We start from the raw sequence: 20671 nt of genomic DNA on the forward strand, positions 1-20671 counted from the left end.
CAATTCAAAGCAGATATTGTGGATTACCTGCTTTGATAATTATATGGCTGTGTAGATCCAGCCTCAGAAGTGAGTGGGGAATACAGTCTGTATTGGGAAAGAAAAATATTTGGGTGGAAGATTGGATCTGTTAGTATCACAAACCATAGAGGTATAGATCATGAACTGTTCGGATCACATTCTAATGAGGGTAGAACGGATCACAACCTGTTAGGATCGCAAATCCAGTAAGGGTAGCAGAACTTGTTTGGGAAAAGATGATAGCTGAGCACGTAGATATTTTGTTTCAGTTAGATGTTCACAGCTGAGAAAGATGCAAGCCGACTTCTTTTAAAGTAACAAGATTGTTTACTGATAACTTTGTGTATTCATGATAAAGGCACATTCCTTTTGTCAAGGGTTAAAAACGTCAAGATGCGTTTAGAGAGTTTGTATGATTTGACTTCTAAAATTTGAACTGTAATGCTTTATATAGCTCTTTTTAATACGTGTTTACTTTCAAAGAAAACACAAGCCTTAATAGGTTTATAACTTCCTAAACTGCCTCTGAACTGTGACAGACTTCTACACTCAAGTATCAACTGCCTTCTCTAACTGTCATCCTGTTTAAAACTGAACTGTCACTGAGCGGTCACATTCTAGGACATTATAAGTTATAAGCCCCTATTCCTGCTTTAGGTATATAAAGATGAGGTAACTGAAAAAAGTAAATAGACATATACTTCAGTACATACTAATAAAACATTATTACAAAACAGACAAACATCACATAGAGGAGGCTTGAGAAGGTTGCTTCCTCCAACAGTCTGCGGGTTGCACAAGACCCCACTTTTGTGGACCCAAAAGTCTCCTAACCTCCCCCCCCCCCAAATTTCCCCAGAAATGTTTAGGCCAATTTGGAGGTGATTTTACACCGCAAAAGCAAGATGGCTAGATTCCACTCCAATCCCCACATGCTTGTTTTCAATCAAAAATCCAATAAAAACTGCAACGTGATACCACTTCCATTGCCCTTCTGCATTAAGGGCTGGGAAAACAGGCTCCTGTCTGCTGCAGTGTTGTCTACTTCAATGCTTTTCAGCCTGTGCCTTTCCGCTGTGCTGGACCACATCATCAATAATTCCCATGGGTTGTGCTAACTAGAAATTATTTGGAAACTATAGCTCCAAATATCTGGATAGCGCTAGCCTGAGAGCGGGGCTATAGCTCAGAGTACATGCTTTTCATGTAGATGCAAAGCCTATTGTTTTGGAGCTGGAAAAACAACACTTCCTGAAGCCTTGGAGAGTTGTTAGATATGCAGCTACATGGACCAAAGGTCTGACTCTCTGAAGTGACTTATATTTCTCTTACTGTAAAACCCTTTCATTTTTCTCCCACTGCAAGCCAAGCTCAGGTGTTGACTTTAAATACCCTTAAACACCCTTGATCTTTTAGCTCCTTCTGCCATGCACACAGTATGAAATCCTGGCTCCTTCCAAAAGGATCCCTCCACTACGACTCCTCAGGCTTAAAATCGCACAGCTCTGAGCTTTCCCTAAAGAAAGGAGGGATTCAACAGCTTTCCAGGAACCCAATTGAGCTCTCAGCATGGCCTCCCATTTTCTTAACAGCTTCTTCCCTTGCAAGCTGAGAGGCAAAACCAGCAGTGATGAGGGAGATGGGATCGATGCTCCTGATACATATTTGAAACAGCTGCTGGGTTTTCCTCCATTGCCGCTTCCTCCCAGCCCAGCCTGACATCCCCCTTCAAGCACCCAACGGATGGATTATAAACTCTATTATCCACTGTAAACATAGTATGTACATAAATATGGCATGCACAAACAAATTGTAGAAGTTTTTTTAAAATGTTAGTATGAAGAACAAATAGTTGTGTCATCCATCCCCACACCACCACCAGTGAAACTAAAAAGCTGAATCTACACTGCCATATAATGCAGACTAACTGCATTGAACTAGATTACATGGCTGTATAGATTCATATGGGAGCCCCGGTGGCGAAGGGGTAAAACCGCTGAGCTGCTGAACTTGCTGACCAAAAGGTCAGCGGTTCGAATCCGGAAGGCAGAGTGAGCTCCTGCTGTCAGCTCCAGCTTCTGCCAACCTAGCAGTTCAAAAACATGTAAACGTGAGTAGATCAATAGATACCGCTCTGGTGGGAAGGTAATGGTGCTCCATGCAGTCAGGCAGGTCACATGACATCTACGGACAACGCCGGCTCTTTGTCTTAGAAATGGAGATGAGCCCCAACCCCCAGAGTCGGACATGACTAGACTTAATGTCAGGGGAAAACCTTTACCTTCTTTACCTTTACTATTGATTCATATAATCCAGTTCAATGCATTAGACGGTTATACTGCAGAAAAACTTTGCAGATTGAAAGGTCGGCAGTTCGAGCTCGGGTTGAGGTGAGCACCCGCTGTCAGCCCCAGCTCACCTACCCACCTAGCAGGTCGAAAGCAGAAATGTGAGTCGATAAATAGGTACTGCCTTTAGCAGGGAGGTAATAAAGCCACTCTTAAGCACATCAATCGGAGGAAAGCTCCTCGACATGGAAGATAAAGCGACAGCACCCCCCAATGGCCAGAGTCAAGCACAGACTCCAAGATGACGGTAATAAGATGGGAAAAACTGCCTTTACCTCTATTTGTGTTGTCTGTTCTTTGTTAATTGTATAATTGGCATTGAATGTTTGCCATATGGGTTCTGTAAGCCGCTCTGAGTCCCCTTCGGGGTGAGAAGGGCCAGGTATAAATAGTGTAAATAAAGAAATCAATGTTGATAATCTGCCTTCTGAAACTGCATTATATGGCAGTGTAGATCCAGCCTGTCTAAAAAACAAGTATAAGAATTCTGGACTTGGAAATGTGATATTATTTTTGGGGAGTATGCAGGTGGTTTGGACCTCAACTCCCAGTCTATTGGATGAATTCTTGGAGTTGTAGCCCCAAAAAGGTGATTTCCACAGGACCAGGAATATGGGCATGCAGGAAATGAGTTAAGAGCATGAACACTGTACCCGAAAGGAAAGCATCACACACCTCGTGGCTGCTTGAAAAATTTGTTCTGTTCATTTATTTATTTTTTAAGTTCAAAAGAGATCAGAGCGCAAATCTGCCAGGCCACATCTGTTTTGTCCCTGTGGAAAGAGAGGCCCTTTGAACTCTCTCTTCCCCAATGGAAAAAAGAGCACTTCTGCCAATCATTCCACAATATACAAGGGGGTGCACATGCAGCATGTACGTACACACATGCATACACACAAGACTGAAGGCCCATCTACACAACTACATAATGTGGGTCAGGAAACAGATTAGGACCCTTCTACATTGCCATATAATCCAGTTTACCAAAGTAGAAAATCCGCATTATCTGCTTTGAACCGGATTATATGAGTCTACACTGCCACATAATCCAGTTCTATGCAGTTAATCTGCATTTTGAAACTGCATTATATGACCATGATGATGGTGCTATGATCGAGCCTGAAATGGAGCAGTGCTCTAGGGAAAGGCTTCTGAAACTGTGAGTGGCATCCACATTTGGGGTCCCCAAACTGAATCTCAGGGTTGTGCAAAATATGTGTAGCTTGCGACTTTGTGGCTGTTTTAGACATTCACATGAATCCAGGAGAAAAAAATGGAGAGCCAACAGAGTATATTCTGCTACATGAGGCTGCAAACCAGCACAGCATGAAAAATGTGTAAGATGCTTTCCACCCACTGCAGTATCCAATATTCAGCCAAGATTTAACTTTTTATGAAAAAATAAATAAGTATATCCGTCTCACCAGTATGCAAATTTGCTAAATGGTAAAATTGAATGTATACCAAAGAATTGTTTTAAAATAAATTTATTTTTGATTTAGGATCATTAAATGTTTGATTCGTATACTTATTTTATATGCCGATATAGCTGGGGTCACGTAAAAATATATTGGGTGAAAAGGGGTCGCAAGAAGAAAAACAATAAGAAAGATTGCTCTAGGTCAGAGATGAGAGACTTCCAGCCCCCTTGGTGGTGGCTAGACTGGAACTCCTACCTGTCCACACCAAGATAATCATTGCTAAGGGATTATGGGATTTACAGTACAATAGTATCCAAAGGGCCATGCTTTTGCTATCTCTGGTCTAGGTTAGGGATGAAGAAACTCCCCACAACCACATATTTCCATGAGGAAATCTATTTAGGGGAATTCTTATAAAGGCATCAAATCCTGACTGATCTTTGGAAGCCAAGCAGGGTTAGCTCTGGTTAGTACTTGGATGGGAGACTGGAAATGAAAACCTGCTGATGTAAACGATATTTCAGAGTGGAAGCTTTTCCACATCTCATTGCTGGTTATGCTGGTTACTAGACTTGGGAGTTTAGTCTCCTTCTACACTGCCATATAATCCAGATTTATCAAAGCAGATAATCCACATTATCTTTGAACTGGATTATATGAGTCTACAGCCATATAATCCAGTTCAATGCAGATAAATTGGATTTTATGTGGCAGTGTAAAAGGGGCCTTAGTTAAACTACATCTGGAGGTCCACGTGTTCACCATTTCTGCTGTAGTAATTGCTTCATCTGAAAAGCATTATAGAGAGTTTGATGCCCTTACTTCAAGGTCATCTGATCCTTGATTTGAATTTTGGAGGCTGAGAATGAATGCTGAACAGCTTTCCCTCTTCAGCCTCACAGAACCTTATCCACTGATGTATCGATTTCCTCTCTCTGAAAAAATATGAACTCAACCCAAATTATCTTCCCCAGCTACTTCCCTTTCCAAGCCTCTATCCTTCTGTCCCTCTGTCTTTCCTGCTTTTGAGCAAGCAACTTCTTCTTAAATAACTCTTCTGCTTTTATCTTTCAGTCTAATAATCTGTTCAATAGTGAATTTGTTAGAGACATTGCTTTTCCCCCATTCTATTCTTCTCACTTGAACAGTGTAACATATGAACAATGAATACTTTCAGCAGTGGCAACTTCTGTCATCTTGAGAGCACATCTCGAAATATCTGTATTTGCAGAAATCACTGAAACTGAAGTTCATGAACTCCGCTAGATGAAAAAGAAGACAAAGGAAACACCTAAACTGGTACATGCTTTGCTGCTTATCTAATTACTGTAGGGTGCTGTCTGTCATATTTGTAGTTGCTGTGGTTAATTTTAGGAATTCAAAAGAGTAAAACAAATAATAAAAAAGAAGTGACCATCTTCCACTTGGTTGAAGTTTCCCAAGATGGTCACTCTAAATGGCCAAAATAAAGGGGAATCAGTGCTTAGCTGCTGCAGGGGGTCAACACACCACACATGGTTGGATTCATAGCAGACACAATGCATCCAGCCATTACGGTGAGTCAAGAGAGGGTGGGATTTACTCTGGATTTTCTAGGAGTTCTGGAAATGTAGGCAGCTGGATCTGGTTGCATCCATGCCAATCCAATGTTCATACCTCCAATGGACCTACCATTACTTCACCACCATCTAACAGCTCCATGGCAGAGACTTTTTGGATAACAGCAAGTCCCCTTCTTTGAAGCAGAGGTTAGATGGTCATCTCTTGGGAATACTCTGATTGTGTGTTTCTGCATGGCAGAAGGTTAGACAGGATGGTCCTTGTATCCTCTTCCAACTCTATGATTCTATCTCACCAGGGCACCAAAGCATGTAGAAATGCCACATTGACAGCAAGTCTCTACAAGGGAACTACTTTCTGGTGGCGATGTGGGGTCTTTCGCCTGGCCAGCCATGTGACCATCAAAGGGCTCTGTGGATACTCTTGGGCTCCATCAAAGCAATTCTGGAGTGCTTGTACCCCTATTTATCATGTAAGTGCAGACACAGCCCTGGACACCTATTCATCATGACCAACCAGGAATGTGGTTATTTAGCAAAGCAAGGAAGGTAAAAATATTTACTAGATTCTTAGAACTGTGATCCAAAAAGTAACGTATTCATACTTTGATTTTTTTAAAGGATTGAGGCACCACCAGCCACATGCAGAGCTGTAGACCACCGTAATCCTCCACTGCTGACTCCAGAACCTTCTGACTTGGTAGTCCATTCTCTTCCCACTCTTCTCCTCTCTGTCAGCACCCATAACACTGTCCTCAATGCATAGTGCCTCAAACACTACTGAATCTAGAGAGCCAGGAGGCATAGCTTTCCTACTCTATCTCCATCCTTCCAAGCAAGTGTTGTATTATCTTTGTCCACCATAGGCTAACCCCATCGTCCTTTCCTCACCATCAATGCGTCCAAGCTCTTTCTGGTTGCGTGTGGCAACTTCATTCAAGGAGGCGAGGGACTCGCGGGTTTCAGCCAGGCCCCCCTTCAGTTCAGCCAGGCCTTGGGAGAACTGGGAAACTTTCAAGTCCATGTGGTAGAACTGTACGTTGAGACGGTGGACAGCTGCATCCAGGCTGTTCAGGCGTGAGACTGGGGAGGAGAAAGAAGGCACCATGTAAATTGTGAATGTTCTTGAAGAAGGCAGAGGGTACATCTACACCTGTAGAATTATAGCAGTTTGACAGCACTTAACTGTCATGGCCCGGTGCTGTAGAATCAGGAAATTTGTAACTCAATGAGGTACCAGCACAATTTGGCAGAAAAGACTAAAAACCTGGTAAAATTATAACTCCCATGAGCCATGACCGTTAAAGTGATATCAAATGGCATTGATTCTATCCAATAGATAAATCCTGAAAACGAAGCAGCCCTTAAATCAGGGGTTCGCAAACCTTTTAAGCCGAGGGCCAGTTCATAGTCCTTCAGACTGTTGGGGGGGGGGGGGGGGCAGGCTATAGTTTTTTAAAAAATGAACGAATTCCTATGCACACTGCACATATCTCATTTGTAGTGCAAAAAACATGAATAAACAATACAATATTTAAAATAAAGAACAATTTGAACCAACATAAACTTGCCAGTATTTCAATGGGAAGCGTGGACCTGTTTTTGGCTGATTAGGATTGTTGTCGTTGTCTTCCTTCAAGTTGTTTCAGACTTATTGTGAGCCTAAGTCTAAAGTTTAGAGCAAGGGCTGGGTAAATTACCTAGGAGGGCCACATCCGGCCCACAAGCCTTAGCTGCCCCTGCTCTAAACAGATTTTGCAAAAGCAGAATTTATACAATAAGACTGTACCAAACTGTGTCTCTCCAGATGTGTGAGAATTCCCAGTGTTACTCAACCGGCTCTACAAAACTGGCCATCCAGACATCATGAGATTACAATTTTCACAGCCATCCAGCAGGGCTTATCTGACCAGGGCTGATGGGTGTGACAGTCTAGCACTACTTGCAGAGTTGCTGCTTCCTCTTTACATAGGCTGCATAGAGTTGTGTTTGATGATTAGCAGGAATATATCCATGAAGTGTTTGCATGCACATATGTGCGTTTTCATTAGGGATGTAGATCTTTATTAGGGAGCCAGCAAGGTGCTGTGGTTTGAGCATTGGATCATGACTCCGGAGACTAGAGTTCAAATCCCTGCTCAGTCATGAAACCCACCAGGTAATCTTGGGCAAGTCCACTCTCTCAGCATAGATTCGCCATATGCTGGAAATGTTGACGGCATAAACAACGAGATCGTCATTAATTTCAAAAGTTTTCTCCCTTGTGAATATGATAGGTTTTTGTTTTGTTTTTTGGAAGAGGTGTATTTTCCAGGACTTTTAAATATGTGTGTGTTTTGCAAAATTTTGTTTGCACAAAAACTCTTTACTTCCTTGTCAAAAAGCAACACAGTTGCACATAACTGGCTGTCTTTGCTGGATATCACCTCCAGAGCTCTGGTGGGCAAAGAAAGGGCAAAGAAACAAAAAAGTCAGCTATTCCAATCCAAATCCCACTTTATATGTAGAACTATTATACCTATTGTCCTCTGAATGGTTAGTTGCGAATAAGGAACGCGGAAATCTGACACATCAGGAGAACCCTGAATTTATCAGAGGTTGGTATAGAGTCCGTTGCTACATTCACCATCTTATTGGCACGGCTTTTACCGCATGCACTGGTATCCTTTAAAAGAAAATTGGCTCCTAATAACATTAGGACACTGTGTTCTCCTTTTCCCCCAGCACTACTCTCCATTCTGTATAAATAGTGAATTACTACATCACAAAACCATCATTCTTACTGTGGTCAAATACAAATACCAGTATCCTATATGAGCTTGGGATGAGAATGACCAGAGAGGTGAGGATAAATTCCTTTGGTTGGATTAACAGGAATATGGGAATGTGGCAGAATCTTCAGGAGTTTCTCTCTCTCTCTTAGCATCCATATAAGACTCTCTATGTTAAAGTGGTATCAAACTGCATTAATTGTACTGTACGAAGACTTGAGGATTCTGGATGAATGGATTTTAATCTTGGACATTCTTAAAATTTTATATAATGTGATTTTATTTTGTAATGGTACCTGTTTTATATGAACTGTTGTTTTGTAGATTGTTTTATATGAATTGTTGTTTTTACATTGTTTTTAGGCATTGAATTTTTGCCTATTTACTGTAAGCCGCTTTGAGTTTCCTCGGAGAGAAAGGCGGGGTAAAAGTGATGTAAATAAATAAATAATTCAACAATGTGGATTCACCCAAAAGGATGGATAAAACAGGCTGCTTCGGGTGTTTGTAGAGAGCTCTAGGGGTCCGCAGCTTATAGAAAGGGGGATATAAGTGCATGACACCACTAACAAGAAAGAGGAAAATGTGAGAGGCTACAGCCAAGCTAGACATGATGATCAGCATAGATTTGCATTAAAGATGCAGGCTTTATGAAATGCAAATTGCATCAACTTGCAGTGGAGGGAGGGCTTATTACAACTAATAGAATCAGAGAAAGGATGAAGGACTTTAACCCTATCCATGTTTGATGCACTTCTAAATAAATATTTCCTCTAAATGTAGTATTGGGGATGCTAGGTATTGAACTAGGATTTTGGCATAGCAGGGTTCAAATCCCTGCCTAGCTACGGAAACATATTGGATGACCTTGGGCAGGACATTCTCTTAAGACTCCACCATTTAGCAGTCAGGACAAACCTTCTGAACAGATCTAGCCAAGAAAACTCTACGGCAGGATCACTATAAGATTCAGTAGGAGGGGGCATAACAATAACAACAACAATAGACTCCCATGTTGATGGGGAACTTCTCCCCCTCCAAGAAAACATCACAGCAAAAGAAGAAAGGCTTTAATTCTGTGTGCCTGCTTTGATTGCCTTATTTGTTCGCCGCTGATAAAATATGCCTTTTCATAAGGTGCAAATGAGATGCAAATTAGCAATTGATCCTAGGTGTACAGTCATTTGGCCCTTTTAGTTGGCAGGGAAGATGAAAAGAGATACGGCACAAGCTTCCTCCCCAGCAGAAATGGGCCCCGCAACAAATGGGCAAAGCAGAAATTGATAAAACACATGGGCTTTTCCCCCCCTGATCTAGCTATCGGGGGAGATTACCAGCCATCTTTATAGCAACTGATCTGGTCCAAAGGCAGCATAAAGAAAACAAAATATTTAAGCAAAGGAAGAAATCAAACTGGAATAAATGCCACACGCTCATTTGTGTCTTTTGAGTGCTTTCTTCCACAATAGGTCCCATTGGGCAAATTGGGGCAAGCACTTAGAATCATAGGGCCCTTCCACACAGCCATATAACCCAGAATATCAAGGCAGATAATCCACAATATCTGCTTTGAATTGTGTTATGAGTCCACACTGCCATATAATCCAGTTCAATGTGGATTTTATACAGCTGTGTGGAAGAGGCCATAGAATCATAGAGTTGGAAGAGACCACAAAGGCCATCCAGTCCAACCCCTTGCTATGCAGAAACACACAATCAAAGCACTCCCAACAGATGGCCATCCAGCGCGTGCTTTAAAACCTTCAGAGAAGGGGACTTCAATGTGTGCCAAAGCAACATATTCCTCTGCCTAAACCCACTCACAATCAGGTTCTTCCTAATGTTTAGGTGGAATCTTTTTTCCTGCAACTTGAATCCATTGCTTTGTGTCCTAGTCTCCGAAGCACAGAAAACAAGCTTGTCCTCTCCTCAATGTGACATGCTTTCGAATACAGTAGAGTCTCACTTATCCAAGCCTCGCTTATCCAAGTTTCTGGATTATCCAAGCCATTTTTGTAGTCAATGTTTTCAATATATCATGATATTTTGGTGCTAAATTCGTAAATACAGTAATTACAACATAACATTACTGTGTATTGAACTACTTTTTCTGTCAAATTTGTTGTATAACATGATGTTTTGGTGCTTAATTTGTAAAATCATAACCTAGTTTGATGTTTAATAGGCTTTTACTTAATCCCTCCTTGTTATCCAAGATATTCGCTTATCCAAGCTTCTGCCGGCCCGTTTAGCTTGGATAAGTGAGACTCTACTGTATTTAATTATGACTGTCATGCCCACTCAGCCTTCTTTTTTCCAAACTCAGCTCTCAAAGCCGTTCCTCATGGGGCTTAGTTTCCAAACTTTTGATCATTTTGGTTGCTTTCACTGGACACATTCCAGCTAGTCAATATCCTTCTTGAACTGTGATGCCCAGAACTGGACACAGTATTCCAGTTGAGGTCTGACCACAGCAGAATAGAGTTGGACTATGATTTTCCTTGATCTTGACACTATATTCCTATTGATGCAGTCTAGAATCACGTTGACTTTTTTAGCTGCTGCATCACAGTCTTGACTCATGTTCTACTTGTGGTCTATTGAGACTCCTAGATCCCTTTCACATGTAATGTTTTCAAACCAGGTGCCACCCAACCTATCTACTTCTTCATTCACACAGTTGTTTCCGACTCTTCGTGACCTCATGGACCAGTCCACGCCAGAGCTCCCTGTCAGCTGTCACCGCCCCCAGTTCCCTCAAGGTCAAGCCAGTCACTTCAAGGATACCGTCCATCCATCTTGCCCTTGGTCGGCCTCTCTTCCTTGGCCGGCCTCTCTTTCCGTTTCCCCCAACATCATGATATTTCTAAGCTTTCCTGACTTCTTATGATGTGGCCAAAATACTTCACCCAACCTATAGCTGTGCATTTTATTTTTATTGCCTAAGTATAGGACCAAACATTTCTCCCTGTTGAAATAAATTTTGTTAGTTTTGGCCCAGCTCTCTAATCTGTTAAGGTCATTTTGGATTCTTATCCTATCCAAGTGAGAGACTCCCTTCTGGGCACATTGAACACTGAGCGACTTGAAAGGTGCTGAACAGACTGCGCTGTGGCACCACGAGATACAAAGACAACCTTAAGAAATGGGGCCACAAAATAGAGTCCACGACATGCGAGTGCAGAGAAGAGCAAACCACAGACCACCTATTACAATGCAGTCTGAGCCCTGCCACATGCACAATGGAGGATCTTCTTACAGCGACACCAGAGGCACTCCAAGTGGTCAGCTACTGGTCAAAGGACATTTAGTATAATGCCAAGTTTCTAAATATGTTACAACCGTACCCTCAGTTTGCTTCTGATACGATATATAAATAAATCCTATCTTCTGGTTCAACAAATGCAAACTCCAAAAGAGGTTTAGCCTGGTCCAAACATAGTTCTAAACAAACAGAGTTGTGTCTAAACAAACAGAGCTTAAAGGGAGACCACTTCCTGGTCCCCCTTTCTGCACTTCATTCCTCTTTTTCATCTGTTCTAATAGAAAACAAAATGGACCCTGCAAGCCTAAAATCTGCCTCTTCCCGGCATCGTATACAGACACACATTTCAGGAGTACACTGACGGTTTTATAACAAGACATATTAATTAGATATTCCCTTGTATAGCTGCTCACTGGCCATCCAAGCTGACATTCCTTCAGGAGGCATTTTAACAAGAAACCCAAGGCTGCTCCTTCCATGCTTTCTCTACATAAGGCTAATTAAGCCGCCTGTAATAGCGTCTGCAGATGGGTCCACATTGTTCCTCTAGCTTTATTGCTAAACAGAGCATTGCTTGGAAGGTTACTCTTAAACAAGTAATTAGTCGCCATTATAGTTCTGAGCATTTAAAAAGCCCTCCCCAACGCAGTTCATTATCATCATATTGTCAGGGTTTTTGTTTTAAGTAACTGTTCACATTCCTGTTTCTCAAAAGTTTTTTTTAAAAGTTACTTTTTAGTCTACACATACACACATACAAGCATACCACCAGTCCTCCACTTTTGGTAGGGTTATAGGCTCAGGACCATTGTGCACATAGGAAAATATAAATAAACACCTCTCTATGACTGGATTCACACTGACATTTAAAATCCAGATTATCTGTTTTGAAATGTATTACATGGCAATGTAAACTCATATTATCCAGTTTAAAGCAAATAATGTGGATTGTCTGTTTTGATAATCTAGATCAGACATGGGCAAACTTTGGCCCTCCAGGTGTTTTGGTCTTCAACTCCCACAATTCTTAACAGCCTCAGGCCTCTTTCTTTCCCCCCTCAGTTTGAGTGGCTGAGAGGGGAAAGGAAAGGACCTGAGGCTGATAGGAATTGTGGGAGTTGAAGACCAAAATAACTGGAGGGCCAGAGTTTGCCCCTGTCTGATCTAGATTACATGGCACTGTAGATGAGGCCTAAATCCTCTAGTGTGGCTGTATGAGCAACTTCCAGTGGAAATTGACCATAAGGTTGCATCCTAAAGGACCCTAAAGATTCCTAGAGAGAACATTCTAATTTAATTCGTGAATAATCAAATCTGCAAAAACCAAACGCACAAATGTAGAGGGCTGGCTGTGGCTGGATCCACGCTGCCATATAATCTACATTCTCAAATGAATTAATTCAGAAAAAGGCACATTTTACCACGTGTGGTGGTCATACCACAAAGTAAACAACTACTGGAAACAGATTCATGTATAACTCAGAAAGATATTAAACATAAATTTCAAAATGACACCACAAATGTATCTTTTGAACATGCCCGATGAAGAACTAGAAAGGAAATTTGGAAAAAAAATTGTTTTACATGACAGTGGCAGCTCAAATATTATATGTTAGATATTGCAAAACCTCAGAGGTACCTCTCACAGAAGAATGGGAAAAATACATTACAGATTTGCTGATAATGGATAAAATAACTGTACTCTTAAGAGGAGAACCTTTAGAGAACTTTGTTAATGAATGGCAACCAATGATCCAATTTCTCAATGTAAAATTAATCTAAAAATGTAGATAGGGGAAGCTATAAGACTGTAGACAAGGATGAAACGGATATTAATTTGGTGCCTATAATACCTTTATATGTACTATTTAAATAGAAGACTGTGACCCCCTTAATGAAAATACAGGGTGTTTGAAAAAGAACTCCCTAGTTTTAAGTATAAATAAATGGTGACTAGGGAGTTCTTTTTCAAACACCCTGTATATTATCTGAGAAATGATTATGGAATACGAATAGCTGGAAAGTATTGCACTTTATGCAACAAACACTCACAAATGTATGTGTATTTGAATATATATACAGTAGAGTCTCACTTAACCAACATAAACTGTTGGATGAGTGAATATGTTGGATAATAAGGAGGGATTAAGGAAAAGCCTATTAAACATCAAATTAGGTTATGATTTTACAAATTAAGCACCAAAACATCATGTTATACAACAAATTTGACAGAAAAGTAGTTCAATACGCAGTAATGCTATGTAGTAATTACTGTATTTACAAATTTAGCACCAAAATATCACGATGTATTGAAAACATCGACTACAAAAATGTGTTGGATAATCCAGAATGTTGGATAAGCGAATGTTGGATAAGTGAGATGCTACTGTATATGTGTGTGTGTGTGTGTGTGCAAATTTTTTTTAAAAAATGAGTTAATTCAGATTATCTGCTTTGAACTGGATTATATGAGTCTATACTGCCGTATAACCCAGTTCAAATCAAATAATCCAGATTTTATATGGCAGTGTAGATGGGGCCTGTATTACATATCCACCTAAAATCAAGGATGTTCAAACAGTCAAGAAAAACTAGGAGTTTAAGATGATATAAAGATGGAAGCAACTGATGCTGTGAACAAACCTCACATTGGAAAGGAGTATAATCAAAATTGCCTTTCTTTGTTCGTTGCACTCCTGTGATGGCTTCCATTTAAACTCCTCTATTCAGTATAGCTGGTGGTGCACGTCACCTAAAATGTAACTAAAGTGCATGTGTTTCTGTGTATCACTTTCATGCTGAGCAAAAAAATACTGAGTTCCAGGAATGAGACATTTCTGGGAGCTGGTAAATGTCTTAGTACCCCCTTTTTAGGTAATTATGTTTTCTTTTCCAGGGTTGGGCTGTTGTAGAATCCTTCTCCAGAAAGTCAACCAAACTAAACATAGCTCTGCTAAAATTTTATCCTGCACAGTATTCATTCCCTCTCTCAGAGCTTGGCGTTAATTCATGATGAAAAACAACAAGGTAGACCTAAGTTATATTTCTATTTTAATATAACATAAAATAACTTTACTTTGTCTATAATATAACTATAATGGTTGTCAGTTACTCTTAGGGTACAGCTACACCTTAGAAATAATGCAGTTTGACATTACTTTATCTGCTATGGTTCAAAGTTATGAAATCCTAGGAGTTGTAGTTTGGTGAGGCACCAACACTCTTTGAACACAAAACTACATCTCTATGTCAAACTCCAATAATCTATTCAAACGGTAACTGGCTATCCATGGAGGCAATTTACCTCTTATTTTTTCCAGAAAGAAAGTTGGAATGCAGAGACAGGGGTAGTCAAGGCCATCAAAACTGTCTAGTTTGGCAGTTCAAGCCATAGCGGGGTGAGCTCCCACCGTCAGCCTAGCTTCTGCCTACCTATCAGTTCAAAAACAGCAATGTGAGTAGATAAATAGGTACCAATTTAGTGGGGAGGTGAAAGGCACCCCTGAAAAACATGCAGGCAGTTCGATCAGGAAAATGTCCATGAACTACAAAGCTCTTTGGCATGGAAAAATGGAACAACAGCATCTCCCCATGGCCGAGTTGAGCACAGCCTCCAGATGATGGAGATGGAAAAAAGAGGGAAACCTGACTCTGTTCATGTAGTACTGTTCTGTCTTTGTCAATTGTATAACAGCATTTAATGTTTGCCATATATGTACCTGTATTCCGCTCTGAGTCCCCTCGGGGGGGATAGAGCAGAATATAAATAAAGTATATTATTATTATCATCATTATATTGCACCCCTGGTGGCGCAACAGATTAAACCACGAGCTGCTGAACTTGCTGACCGAAAAGTCAGTGGTTTGAATCCGGGGAGCAGGGGAGGTTCGAATCTGGAGAGCTCCTCCTGTTAGCCCCAGCTTCTGCCAACCTAGCAGTTCAAAAACATGCAAATGTGAGTAGATCAATAGGTACTGCTCTGGTGGGAAGGTAACAGCGCTCCATGCAGTCATGCTGGCCACATGACCTTGGAGGTGTCTAAGGACAACGCCGGCTCTTCAGCTTCAAAATAGAAATGAGCACCAACCTCCAGAGTCAGACACGACTAGATGTAATGTCAGGTGAAAATCTTTACCTTATTGTTATTAGGTTAGCCCCAGCTTTCCCACCAGATTATATCTTTCTAGGAAATGTCTAGGTCCTCCAAGGTGACTCTAGGATAGCTTCTGGCAGAAGTTGTTCATTTCTGTAGGGTTTGCTATTATCCATGGTTTTGTGTAGATATGGGTACTGTACTATATACAGTGTGTATTGTTGTTACTTAAGGGTTTAAATTGTGGTTGCGCTTTCAATATTCAGTTACAATGGCCCATAGAATCCAGAAATGGGCATACACAGATGGAAACCAGGATGACAAGGATTAATACATCCTGAAGTTGCTCAGAACACAGAAAATAGTACATCTTTTTCCATGGCTATGCTAGCAAGGGACTTCTGGAAGTTATACTCCAGAAAAGAAGCTTTTCTGACCTCTGAAGCACTTTGAATTGAGGCTGCAACATTTTGTTGCAGATTCCATTCTAATTGCCTGTTACTGGGGATGCAATACTACAAAGGAATGGCTTGCATTTCTTTCTCTTAGCTTCCCAAGGCATCTTACTAAAAACCAAACACTGAAGCAGATGGATCTTTTGGGAATCCTGTTGCTCTTAGCATTTTCTCTTAAGGCTGGATCTCCTAAGATGCCTGGGGTGTGGGAGAGAGACCAAAAATGCATCATCTCTTATAACCGCTGTAAATTTTGAACTCTAGGCAGGTGGTGAACTGAATTAGTACGTCTTTCAGACCAAAAGCAGAGAGTTTAAAGAAATCAGTCAGAAGGAAGGCACTGACGGGAAAGGTTGAATGTTGCATCCTGTCCAGACCAAAGAAATCGAGATTTATGTCGGGAATTGATCTGGGTTCAATGTAATTGCCTTCTGTGCCTGAGGACAAGGGACGAAACAAAGAGCATTCTGTGGAAGAGAGCAAAAAATATTTATCATTTGGAAGCTCTGGATAAAATGCAAGGGAGGGAAGACTCGAAAAACGGCTGCTAAGGGAAGACATAGCAGTAGTTTGCAAAACAGTTCATGGCTGAACTGGGATTCAAACTCGAATCTCTGCAGAATAAATCCAATCATTCTGCGGAGGCCTTCCATCCAAACAAACAAACAATCCACCTCCTATTTTTAAAAGCTGTTATACAATGTTCATCTAGAATGTAGAAATTGGAAGAAGAGCCTTGCTAGATCTGGCCAAAACTATGTTCTTTAGGAAGCCCACAACGGGTACACAACACAACAACTTGCCTTCTAAAAGAGTGGAATAGCCACCACAAATCTTCAGCCGCCTAAGACAACTTTCTTACTCAGACCAATGGTAGGGCTGGCTACAGATTGGGCGATATCTCCTATTCAATTATCAACACACACACCCTTTAAATGTAGATGGAAGATGCATTGGAGAGGTTTCATTGAGGCTGTGAATGCTCGTGAATAGAGAACCTTTTTGGACAGTGTGGGGTTACTTCTGTAAAAGAGGCAACCTGGCTATTCTGCCATACTCACAGACATAGCTGAAACCATCCTCCTCCTCATGAGCTGGTGATGCTGTAGTTGGGGTCAACAGAGTGGTACGGGGAAGCATTTCCTCTTCCTCCTCTTCCTCTTCCTCCTCTTCCTCAAAGATCTCCTTGCCAGCTGACTCTTCCTCCGTCTCCTTCAGGGTGACCTCGTGCACAGGCTCCTCTTCTGTCATTTCCGACAACTCCAGGATCTCCTGCAGATGCTAGATGGAGAGGAATCACAGTGAATTGTGAAATGGGATGGCAGCAGGACAAAGAGAGGCATTACCTCCAGGGAAATCCATCCAGGATCTCATACCCAGAGTGACTGAAGCCCTATTAAAAGCTTGGGAAGTTGAATTTTTAACTGTGATTCCCTTTATGCCTGAACAGGTCCTGCTGGTTGGTAATCATCCCAAAAATTAACTTTCCCAGCCATTGTGTCTACATCACACAAATCTCTCTCTCTTAGAATGTATCCATACTACACATTTGCAGTGTTTCAGCACTTATACTGCCATGGTTATGTCTTATGAACTTCTAGAATCTGTGATTTCCTATAGTACTTAGAATTTACTGCTTCAGTGCTTCTAAAATAGAGCAGTGCATCTCAGGCAAACAGATGCAGACTAGTGACAATTCTTTTCCTTATAATATACCCTATTTGTACTCATTTGCGACTGTTTCTTTCCTGGAAGCTCATTGTGGACTGGCAGCAAATAGCTTGCAAGCAAGCAGTAGTCCACACACCACCAGTTTTAGTAGCACTGAGTTAGTGCTTTCTAATAAGGAACTCTAAGTACTTCACCAAACTATAAATACCAAGATTCTGTGTCATAGAGACATGATAATTAAAGTGCTATCAAATTGTTGTAGTTGTACAGCATGGATTCTCTATCATGCCCAATCTGAGCAATAAATGCTGAATGCTAAAAATCCCAAAAAGTCTCCAAATTCTAGTCCAATTTTTTAAAAAAACTTCCTAGGTTCTGGACTACTGACCTTCCTTATAACACTGTTCTCGCCCTTGAAACATGAAAACGAAAGAGACAGTGACAGGAAGAAAAGGAGGAGTATCAGGATATGTAGACCAAAACAGAACCAGGGATGATCACCCTGAGAGCCTCAATTGGTCTGGTCAATGTTGACTCTTAAATGCTTTCAGGAAAGTGTGAATGAGGTTTTCAAATTTATCATCATAGGAACCCTGCCAAATAGGCTAGGAGGAAAAGTGAAGAAGCAGGAGTTTATATAATGTTATTTGAAATCCACCCTGTGCAGAAACAGACCTAGATATTTTGCTGCCTTAGGCAGAGCAGCAAATAGTGCTCTCACTACAACTTTTGTTATTGTATGCTTTCAGGTCATTTCTGACTTATAGCAACCCTATTGTGTGGTTTTCTGAGGCTGAGAGTGTATGACTCACCCAAGCTCCTCCAGGAGGTTTCCACGGCCAAGCGAGGAATCAAACCAGAGTCAGAGCCCAATGCTCAAACCACTACACCACATTGGCTCCCATCACTACCGCTTACCCAAGTCAAAATGCATGCCAGCTGAGTTCTTTTGGCACACGAGGCAGAAAATCCCATATGGGCCTCTTCCGATCTTTGGCAGTAATAACCATGTAAATAATTGACTGTCTGCTGTTGCTGCTTTTGCATCACATCCCAAATCTGCTTCAGGGGAGGTAGCACCCCCTAAGGCTGTTTTTGTGACCCTCCGCCCCTCCAGATTTCATGGATTTGCCCTTGAAAAAACAAAGTGAGTTTCCACTTCTAGATATTCCCCGGAGCTGCAAATTGGCTGCTAAATAGGTTGCAGCTCTTCATTCTGTTTATTTTAAAAGCCTATTTTTACATTCAATTTTTAAAGCCATTTTAGGCAGTTTAACATTTTATAGATGAAAACAATGAGCCAAGGAACATCAGAGTGTGGTGAAGATGGTAAAAGTTATTAATGTTCGTCTGAACAGACAACCTAGGATCAGATGCAGCAGTTCGATTGTGCCTGGTTTTACAGGGGAAAGCAAGATTCTGCCTCTCTTCTTCTCCCTCCCTTTCTAAAATTATGACTGCACTGTGAATTCAGGTTGAAGCAACTGAATTAAACTGAAGACAAAAGTCTGAGGAAGAGAGAGAAACTGACATTTTAAAAGTGGATGAGAAAGTGGAATGACAGAGGACTAACTGGGACAATCTCTTCCAAATCAGGATAGTTGGGGTGTACGTATTTAAAGCGCTTTGTTAGAAAACTCTTAATCCTTCACCTAACTACAAATTCCATAATTCTGTGGGACAAAGGCATGATTTCTGTGGATTCACCCCAGGAAAAAATGACAGGAACTGTTTGAACTCATTTGTGCTACAATGTGAAAAACACACAGCCTCCACATTGCATTTGTTTTATTTGTAAGACAATGTTTTGATTAAAACACGCCTTTGGCTCATTTGCTAGCTGACCAGATGCCACTGATGCTGTGTTGTTGTGACAGACGCCTGGAACAAAGCCTGGATTTTTGGATCTTGTTTGATTACAAAAACATATAACTCTTTTAGAATCACAACCAAGTTTTGTGAGTTGGCTTAGCACTTTCAACTGATGGCCAAGTCAATGTTTATGCCTGTGTTTTTATTCTTTCAGTCCGTCATTATTTGTTTGTTTTCTATCTCAGCAAGTATCTAATATTGTGTTTGGGTCGTTCCTAAAATTCTGCCTTTCCATTCTTTCCATCCACCAGCTTTTCCTATTGATTAAAAAAAAAAACTCTGTTCTGCTACACGTTTCTACACAAGGTCTGGAGGATGAAACTGAAATCAGCTTTTCAGTTTCCTGGTTGCTGCTTGCTTGAAACTTTTGATTAAGGCTGTATCTACGCTGCCCTATATCCCAGGATCTGATCCTAGATTATCCACTTTGAATTGGTTTATATTAGTCTATACTGCCAGATAATCTGGAATAAGAAGATAATCTGGGATCATATCCTAAGATATAAAGCAATATAGATCCATCCTAAATAAAAAGATTTTACATTAGATAGAAAACTCCTCCTTACATTGTTTTAAACTTCAGCTACATCTGCAAATGTATACATTATATACATGCTGAATGCTGTACACTTGGTCCTCCACATTTGGGATTTGGCCTTTGTCGATTTGATTATTTGTGGCTTTGATGTATGTGTTACATCTAGTTAATCCTCTGGTCAACTTATTTTTTTTTAATTTACAGTATTTATATTCTGCCCTTCTCACCCCGAAGGGGACTCAGGGCGGATCACATTATATACATATAGGGCAAACATTCAATGCCCATATACACATAGAGACATACAGAGACAGACACAGAGGCAATTTAACCTTCTCCTGAGGGGATGTTCAATTCTGGCCACAGGGGGGAGCAGCTGCTTCATCATCCACTGTGACGGCACTTCCTCATTCCAACTTCGTAAATTAGTTAAATTTGCCTCCCCACTTTATAAGTGGTACCTTATTTCCTACTTGATAGATGCAACTATCTTTCAAGTTGCTAGGTCAGCAACAAGCAGGGGTTATTTTTTATTTTTTAATTGACGGGTGCTCACCCCGCCACGGGCTGGCCTCAAACTCATGACTTCATGGTCAGAGTGATTTATTGCAGCAGGCTGCTCACCAGCCTGCGCCACAGCCCGGCCCCACCAGAAA

General features: G+C 41.0%; 1 protein-coding gene across 2 annotated transcripts in view; it reads right to left on the minus strand.

Moving 5' to 3' along the window:
* clec11a (C-type lectin domain containing 11A) overlaps positions 1 to 20671 on the minus strand; it is a 31494-nt gene that overhangs the window by 3343 nt on the left and 7480 nt on the right. For both annotated transcript variants that reach the window (XM_003222711.4, XM_062957586.1), the window contains exons 2-3: positions 16996 to 17215; positions 6241 to 6432 (exon numbers count right to left, since the gene is read on the minus strand). In XM_003222711.4, the coding sequence (XP_003222759.1) occupies positions 6241 to 6432; positions 16996 to 17215 (412 nt within the window). The remainder of the gene's footprint in view (positions 1 to 6240; positions 6433 to 16995; positions 17216 to 20671) is intronic.

This window comes from Anolis carolinensis, chromosome 6 (genome assembly GCF_035594765.1).
Source record: "Anolis carolinensis isolate JA03-04 chromosome 6, rAnoCar3.1.pri, whole genome shotgun sequence".
Lineage (NCBI taxonomy): Eukaryota > Metazoa > Chordata > Lepidosauria > Squamata > Dactyloidae > Anolis > Anolis carolinensis.